The 8,516-nt window shown below is 41.0% G+C and overlaps 1 protein-coding gene across 1 annotated transcript; it reads left to right on the top strand.

Moving 5' to 3' along the window:
- The first annotated feature begins 3,304 nt into the window (after positions 1–3,304).
- Positions 3,305–7,393, top strand: LOC117847581 (disease resistance protein RGA5). The gene is made up of 2 exons (XM_034728804.2): positions 3,305–4,465; positions 4,948–7,393. Exons 1-2 carry the CDS (start codon positions 3,669–3,671, stop codon positions 7,004–7,006), a joined length of 2,856 nt encoding a protein of 951 aa, XP_034584695.1. The 5' UTR covers positions 3,305–3,668; the 3' UTR covers positions 7,007–7,393.
- The last annotated feature ends 1,123 nt before the right edge of the window (positions 7,394–8,516 follow it).

The raw sequence follows: 8,516 nt of genomic DNA, 5'->3' as shown, positions 1-8,516 counted from the left end.
GAACTTGCAACATCAACTGTCGCAATGATACATCACATCTTTTTTTTGATGCCACACAACATGCAGTTTAATTCATCTCCAGCTCATGGTCTTATACCAATACCACAAGGCTCAATCTCATACATGGGCATAACAGCAGCATCAACAAAATTTTTTAGTATAAATGAGACATAATGCTACAGTTCATAAAATGAAATGTTGCAGTACTTTCTAATACATGTTTCAGCTCATTCTAATAAAAGAATAATTAAAAATTCAGAGCTTCAGCTCTGTTTCTTTGAGATCCTTTGCAAGTGCCTCCGCCTTGGCCATGTACGCGCAAGTCTGTACACTATGACCATCTTCAAAGCAATACGAGCATGGTGGGATTTTTTGGGCTGTCTTCTTTCCTTTTTCCTTCTTTTTCATTGCTTTGTCCTTAGCTTGTGCCACTATTGACTTGAACCTTTCCATCTTCTCCTTTGGTCTCCCTTTACTTTTTGTTCTTGTTGGATTCTTTACCATGACAGCAAGAGTTTTTGACTGTTGACCTGTTGCAATATTGGACGCTTCATCTTGTTGCATTTCTTGTGACCCCCTTGCTGTCCTGACTGCTTGTACCAATGTATCTATCCCAGTTGAAGCTACAATGTACTTTTCAGGACCCAAACAAGCTTCAGCTGCTAGTGACATCATTTTTCTACACAATGTATTGTACCTTAGCTTTTTGTGGTTGGGACACCAAATGCTGGTTCTGTACCGGAGAGGTGTTCCGGTATCATTATAGTCACTTCCTTTGACCATCTTCTAAGTAGATACTTCTCTAGAATTTTTTCGACATCCCTGTTTGTGAATCCTTTTAGTATGTGAGGACACAAGAGGCCATCACGGTCAAACATGTTGCAGGAGCATGTATATGACATTGCATCTTTATCAATGGTGACCATGCGGACTCTAGTTGAATTTGGGTGCACAATTTGAATGGACCAACCCTGGTCATCACTTTCCACAGCCCCTACCTTGTATCTTGTAGAATCACGCAACAACTCTTGAAATTTACCAAAGACTTCACCGGTGTAGAATGCAGCAGCTTGCTTCTCAAAAGCATACCTTCCCCATAGTGGTGGATCCGAAATCTCCCCCTTGCAACGCTCCTTATTTTCTCTTTCTGCCCTGGTATCCATGATGTAATCATATTGTGTTATAAATTGCAACATTGAGTCCTGAGGGTGAACAACTTTCTTGAACAATGAATTCATGCTTTCCGATCTTCCTGTTGTGCCTGTGAAGGGGAAGAAGTACTTTCTGAAGTACGCAGGCGCCCACATCCTCCTTGTAACAGACATACTTTGAAAGAATTCATTTTCCTGCAAGTGGTATTTGTCCTCTATGCTTGCCCACAACATCTCGAATTCTTCTGGTGTTTCAGTCCTGTTCACACAGTAGTCAAACTCCTTTGCAAAGTCTTCTTCCTCACTAATAAGCCAAGCAAGCTTATCATTAGCCTTGCTCAGACCACTTGCAACATCTGTGTGTTGCGTTAGGGAACACTATTGCTATTGCTGCTTTCATTGCTTTATCCTGGTCTATCATTATGTTGGTTGGTTCACATCCACCCATCGCTCCCTTCAACCTTTCTAGCACCCAAACAAATGTTTCCGTTGTCTCATCTCGCAACATTGCACATCCAAGCAGTATACTATGCAAATGGTTATTTATCCCAACAATTGGTGCAAATGGCATATCGTATCTGTTGGTGCAATATGTTGTGTCAAAGAAAATACAATCTCCAAAACTCTTGTACAGCTCTCTAGTCCTCCCATCTACCCAAAACAATCCTCTAACAACATTATTATCATCAATCATCATTGCATAATAGAAGGAAGGACTTTCAGCTTGTTGCTTTTGAAAATACTCTAATGTTGCATCCATATCCCTGTACGTGAGACCTCCTCTCAAGTGTGTCCTCATATTTGAAACATCCTTGCTGCTAAAAGTAAGGTTGCCAAGCTCCTCATGGAAATCAGCAAGCACCCCCATGATTTGTGGTGTGCTAATATTTCTATGGTGTAGTGTTTTCAGCAGCTCATAATCAGCCCACGAGATGCTTCGGTGGGACCTCAAGTGTTTCCTAACCCCAATCGCCTTCACCATGGGATGAGTATGGTCAGGTTGCATTACAATCACTCTCCACCTCGCATTTCTCAAGCCAATCACCATATGAGCTTTGCAGTTCAACTTTTTGATAGTGTTGCGCTTCCTTGTTGCTGTGGTAAGTACAGCTGTTGCTGCTCTTTTTTTCGATCCCACTAGTGTTGCAGTGTCATTTGTTGATGTGCTTGCTGATGTGTTTTCCTCTCCATCATCTTCTCCATCAAGAGCTGGCTTCCTAGCATGAGAACACTCCCACTCCTTTCTGATCAGCTCTTTTGTGACGTTGCTATTTCTTGAAGAAGCCACTCTTATGCTGAAACCCAACTTCATGGCATACTCATTGTAAACCCGCCTTGCTTCCTGTATCGTGTCAAATTCCATCCCAACTTTCGGCACAATAGGCTGTGAGCATACGACGTCTTCATCCTCATGGTAGACCTCTTTATTTGCACCAACTTGTACTGAAACATATTCACTTGAGTGTGTTGATATGGTCGCAACAGGAACCAATGCTCCATCCCCCTGCAAATCAATGTTGCAATTAGTGTTACTAGCGAAATCAATGTTGAGATGTTGCAAAAACTGTACATGGGAGTAAGATGTAACATTCAGTTAGCACATACATTTTTTGATGTTTCAATAACTGATTTTCAATGTGGCACATGCTATCATTAGATGTTGCAACACTTATATGTAACATTCAGTTAACCCATGAGCATTTTGAGATGTTACAATAACTGTTTTTCAATGTGCCATATGCTATCATTAGATGTTGCAAAACTGCATAAGATTTTATCACATCTAGTGTTTCAAACAAAATCATACCTGCCGCGGGATACAAAACAATTTCAGGACTGCAACTCCAACAGCATATGTTTGTTACAGCAGTCGTGCTCAATTTTCCAATCATTTCGCTGTCAAGGACTACCACCGATCAACATTTAAATACATCTGCTCACGAACGCGTAAATGTCCCAGCCAGTCATTGATGACTGTCGACGTTCAAGCTTCTCTTGTCCACATAGAACAAGTGAGTACTATTTCCGTTCAATTTCACCTGCGCAATTTCAGAATTTCTCCGCCCACTTGTCCAGCAGTTGTCCAGTACTAGCTCCCTGGAAGTTGCCTGCCGCCACGTTAATCTTTTGCCCGTCCTATGCTCCAAGAAAGATCAAATGGCCAGTCAAAGTTTTGATGACCAGTATCACCTTGTGCCTTTTTTATTTTTCTTTTGTAGAGGAAAATAAGTACCAAACTCCCCCAATTGCTTCGCTACTCTCCACTATTGCACCAGCCTAGAACGCTGTTGGCACAAATTTGCAACCACAGACCATTCCCTTGCACCAATCCCATCTCAGCTCCTCAACTGGGGATATCACAACTCCAGCAACCAAGAACACAGCCTTCTCCAATTCCGGCGACCACCACGGGCGAATTACACGAAGCTCATCTATTACAGCCTCGTGGTGGTCTGGAAGATCTGTCCCTGTATAAGTGAAGGATTGTTCCTCCACACGTCTCTCGTCGTTCCGAAGATGGATGGGCCACTAGCGAGTGCTTCAACTGGGGTGATGAACTCCCTGCTCGCCAAGCTCTCTGCGTTAGTTGAGGGGCGGTACGAGCTCCTTGGAGGTATGAAGTGTGATATCACTTTCTTGAGGGATGAGCTTAGCAGCATGAATGCCCTGCTTGAGAAACTCGCAACAGCAGAGAAGCTCGACACACAGGCCAAGGTTTGGAGGGACAATATACGCGAGCTGAGCTACGACATTGAGGATTGCATTGACATCTTCATGCACAAGCTGAATCGTGGTGACCCTCAGGCAGGTTTCGCAAACAAGATAATTGATAAGATTAAGAAGCTATGGTCACGCTACCAGATATCAAACCAGATTCAAGAACTCAAGGCTCGAGTGGTTGAGGAGAGTGAGCGCCGGTTGAGGTACAAGTATGATGAGTCTATTCCCATTGTGGGCAAGATTAAGATTGATCCGAGATTGCCGGCGCTCTATGTGGAAGCAGAGAAACTTGTTGGTTTCGATGGTCCTATACAAAAGGTCATCGATTTGTTGATGAAGGACGACAAGACTCAACAACTTAAAGTGGTGTCTATTGTGGGGTTTGGAGGCCTTGGAAAAACAACTCTTGCAAACCAAGTATATCATAAGATCAAAGGCCAATTTGATTGCACAGCTTTTGTTTCAGTTTCACGGAGTCCTATCATAAAGAAGATATTGCGTGATCTGCTTACAGAACTAGGGAGTAACACTGATGCATCAGATGATGAGCGGCAACTCATAAATGAGCTCAGAGAATACCTGCAAGATAAAAGGTAACCCTAAAAAAATTACTCATGTCTACTTCGTCATTATATATGTGATAAGATCTAGAAGTATATACAGTATAACACAGCTTGATGTCATGATGTGGTGGGCTTGATTGTTATTATGGCAAAAAATAATCCTTGTTTCATTTTTGAATTGGGCCTTTGTCCCATTCTCCTTAACCGGACAGAAATATTATGTCTTATGATATGAAAGGAGAGAAGCAAAAGAACGTCGAAGCGAATCTAAGTCTAACTAAATGATTCAGATAAATAAACCTAGATATCAAAATATGGGGTAAAGGATGCATCATGTTTTGATGATTGCAACACTTACAGGTATGCAAAACACAAACATTTCCAGCTCTCTCCAAATTTTTCCTTTAATAAATTTATGATGAATGCTCGCAATAGGGTAGGTAACAATTATAGTAGCAACGGAAATTTTGTGATTCCAATTTTACAAAACTAATGCCATTGAATTCAAATAGGTACTTAATCATTGTTGATGATATTTGGAGCACAATCGCATGGGAGTTTGTCCAGTCTGCTTTACCTGAGAGTAACTTGCGCAGCAGAATAATTACTACTACAAGACATTCTGATGTAGCCAAATCATGCTGTTCAAGTTATGAAGGATATATTCACAACATTCAACCTCTCAGTGACCAGGACTCCAAAATGTTGTTTAATAAAAGAGTCTTTCTAAGTGAGCGCCCCTGCCCACCTCACCTAGAAGAAGTTTCTCTGGCAATCATACAAAAGTGCCATGGTTTGCCACTAGCAATAAATACAATAGCTACTTTGCTAGCTAACAAATCTGATGCAATAGACCAATGGGAGCAAGTAAGAGATTCTATGGTTTCTGGACATAATTCACATTTAGTTCAAGACATACTTTTGCTTAGCTATTATGATCTTCCATACCATCTGACGTCTTGCTTCTTATATCTTAGTATATTTCCAGAGGACTGCAAGATTAGTAAAGAAAAGTTAATATGGAGATGGATAGCTGAGGGATTTATCCCAGATGTAATAGGACAAACATTGGATCAAATAGGAGATAACTACTTTAATGATCTTATCAACAGAAGCTTGATACAACCTATTGACATAATGTATGATGGCACGGCCAGAGCCTGTCGAATCCATGATATGGTGCTAGATCTTATTATTTCACTGTGCACAGAGCAGAACTTTGTCACAGTAGTAGATGAGCAAGTGTATAAATGGTCGACTAACAAGATTCGCCGGCTCTCTCTCCTATCTAGCTTTTTGGAGAATGATGTACTGCAGGAGATTATGAACAAGTGCTCACAGGTTCGTTCGCTTATTAGGTTCCACGTGGTAGATAAGGAAGCGCCTCATCTGCCAATATTTCATTCTTTGAGAGTATTGGTTTTACAATGTAATTGTAACCTGGGTAATCATCATATCAAACATATTGGAAGCTCTTTGCAATTGAAGTATTTGGAAATCGGTTGTCCTAGTATTACTGAGCTTCCTGAGAAAATCGGAGACCTGCAGTATTTACAAACATTGGACATACAAGGCAGCAAAATTGAAAAATTACCACCAACCATAGGTAATTTGAAACATTTGGTGCGTCTACTTGTTGATTTTAATATAGAACTGCCAGATGAGATTGGAGATCTGCAAGCATTACGCATGTTGTCACATGCTTTCGCCTACGACTCTGTGAAATTTTTGGAGCAGCTCAGACGATTGATCAACCTAAGGGTCCTTCTCATAAGACTACATGACAGCAATGAACTTGGTTATCATGGCAAGGCGAAGTACCAGCAAGCTTTAGAGTCATCTCTCACTGTATTGGGTAGACATGGTCTACAGTCACTCGAGATTGACAGTAATGATTACTCGACAAGTAAATTGATGGATCTATTGTGCTGTGATGCTCCATTTCTCCGAAAGCTGTGCAATAAGAGTTACATCAGTAGGCTTCCACAGGGAATGCAGTCTCTTGTGAATCTTGCCCACCTTGACATCCGTATTACCTGCATTAAACAGGAAGACCTCTGCATCCTTGGTGCCATTCCAACGCTGCTCTATGTCATGCTGACTTCATTGGAAGCACCTACTGAAAGGCTTAGCATCGGCCGACAGCAGTTCTATTACCTTAAGGAGTTTATTTTTACGTCCTATGGTGAAGGTGGGCTGAGGATTGTGGCTGAACAGGAAGCTATGCCAAAGGTTAGAAGTTTACATCTTAGTTTTAGAGCAAAGGAAACAGAATCCAAGATAGGTTTTGAGTTCAGCTTCGTGCACCTTGCGAACCTGGAGCACCTCCGTGCCACCATTGATTGTTACATGGCCAGTAGAAGCAGAGTGGAGGCTGCAGAGGCTGCTATCAGGAACACAGCCAGCATCCACTCGGGACATCCTGCACTGCAAATTGAGAGGTATAGGGAGTACGAAATGGAGGATGAGAATGCTAAGGAACTGAGGCTGCAAGATAATATACACAAGGAGTTCGTTCGGCAAGAGCACTCAGGAAAACGTAAGTGTTGTGAGGGCCTACTGCCATACTAGTGCCCTACTGTATGCAACAATTTTTTTTTTAATCATAGACTTTCATCACCGTTTTGTTCCATTTCCTCACTCTGTTTTCCTTTTCGTGTTTGCTTTTGAGCTAGAAATCTATCAAGTTTGGGTAATCCATGATCATGTTTGTAACATTCAGAACACACAGATCAATTTGCAGCTATTTGCATTTGCACTTGATTTTCCTTTACTCCTATAATGATTGCTCAGAGTTGATTTTTCTAATAGTCTTTCTTGTAAGTTCAAACTTGTGCTGCCGGATCAGTTTAAACCGGCACATAGAAGGTGATGTACTAATAGTTGTCCCAAATCCGAGTAAGGGCCGGATATTATTTTTATATAAGAGGCAATTAAGCAAAGTGCGGACTTAGTTTACTTGCCATGTGTCCCAGCCGTGTTATTGTGAAAGTTTGGTTTCAGGTATTGTCTATTAAATAAATTGTATATTTGCTATGATTGGAAACGGAAGCTCTACCTCTGGACTTCTTTTCTTTATATATGTGAAAACTAACTGGAAACCTGATTAGTACACAGCTTATACCACTAAAACATGAAACCCTTTTAGCAACACATACCGTGCAATTAAGCTATATGAGTTGTTTGTTGTTCCATGCTCAAAACCCCCATGACTAAGTAAACAAATAACAGATTTGATAATAAGTTCCTCGCAAGTATTCTCATAAACAAAAACTTTCCCACTGGAAAAAAGAACTAGTTCCTCAATAGTTACAATCATTCAAGGCTTCAACTATGAGCCGCCATGGATAATGCACCTATGGAATATCGGTTACAACATCAACCACCAGACCGACATGGATCTGTGCTTTCGATACCACTGCTCGGTCAGCCAGCATCAATGGACCGACATTGGTGAGACGTTCCCTAGTTGTTCTAATTCCCGCACAAAACCAAGGAATATTCTTGTGCATAAGAAATTTGAGGATGTACTGTGTTTTATTTCCACCCGAAATTTGAAAAAATTCACTATTTGAGACTACTAAAATGAAGGCTTTCTTCCTTGACCTTTAAAAATCTGAACTTCCCTATTGAAAGCAACACCGAAGTTCATCCCCAAAATGACACTCCCGTCAATTGTGAGCACTAATAGTGTTAAGGGCCACATAAAAAGACTATTTTTCCCTTCATGTAGTTCTGTAACCAATTTTTGACAGATAGCTAGACACTGGGGAAAATTGTATTTGTACAAGTGTTGTGCATTATTCTCGCATCATATATAATATTTTGATTACATTTAATTCATTTATATGGAAAAAAACATGATGACAGTTGAGCAAAAACTGAAGAATGATGATGTTATTCACACATACATGAGGTATTGATACACGATGTATCCACAATAATGTTCATAGATACATGCATGACCCAAGTTTTCAAGCCAAAAAGGCTGTGTCGGGGGGAAATATTAACGACTTCGTTATTCTCCTTATTCGACGGTCCTAAGGGTCCGGGCCCACCTCCAACGACAGTGACCTCCGCC

The sequence above is a fragment of the Setaria viridis genome, chromosome 3 (genome assembly GCF_005286985.2).
Source record: "Setaria viridis chromosome 3, Setaria_viridis_v4.0, whole genome shotgun sequence".
NCBI classification, from domain to species: Eukaryota; Viridiplantae; Streptophyta; class Magnoliopsida; order Poales; family Poaceae; genus Setaria; species Setaria viridis.
This window is presented reverse-complemented; position numbering and strand designations above follow the sequence as displayed.

Excerpts from the sequence above, each read along its gene's own strand:
- LOC117847581 (XM_034728804.2), top strand. The coding sequence starts at position 3,669 with ATGGATGGGCCACTAGCGAGTGCTTCAACTGGGGTGATGAACTCCCTG. Across the intron at positions 4,466-4,947 it reads GAATACCTGCAAGATAAAAG|GTACTTAATCATTGTTGATG; the intron begins GTAACCCTAAAA and ends GAATTCAAATAG.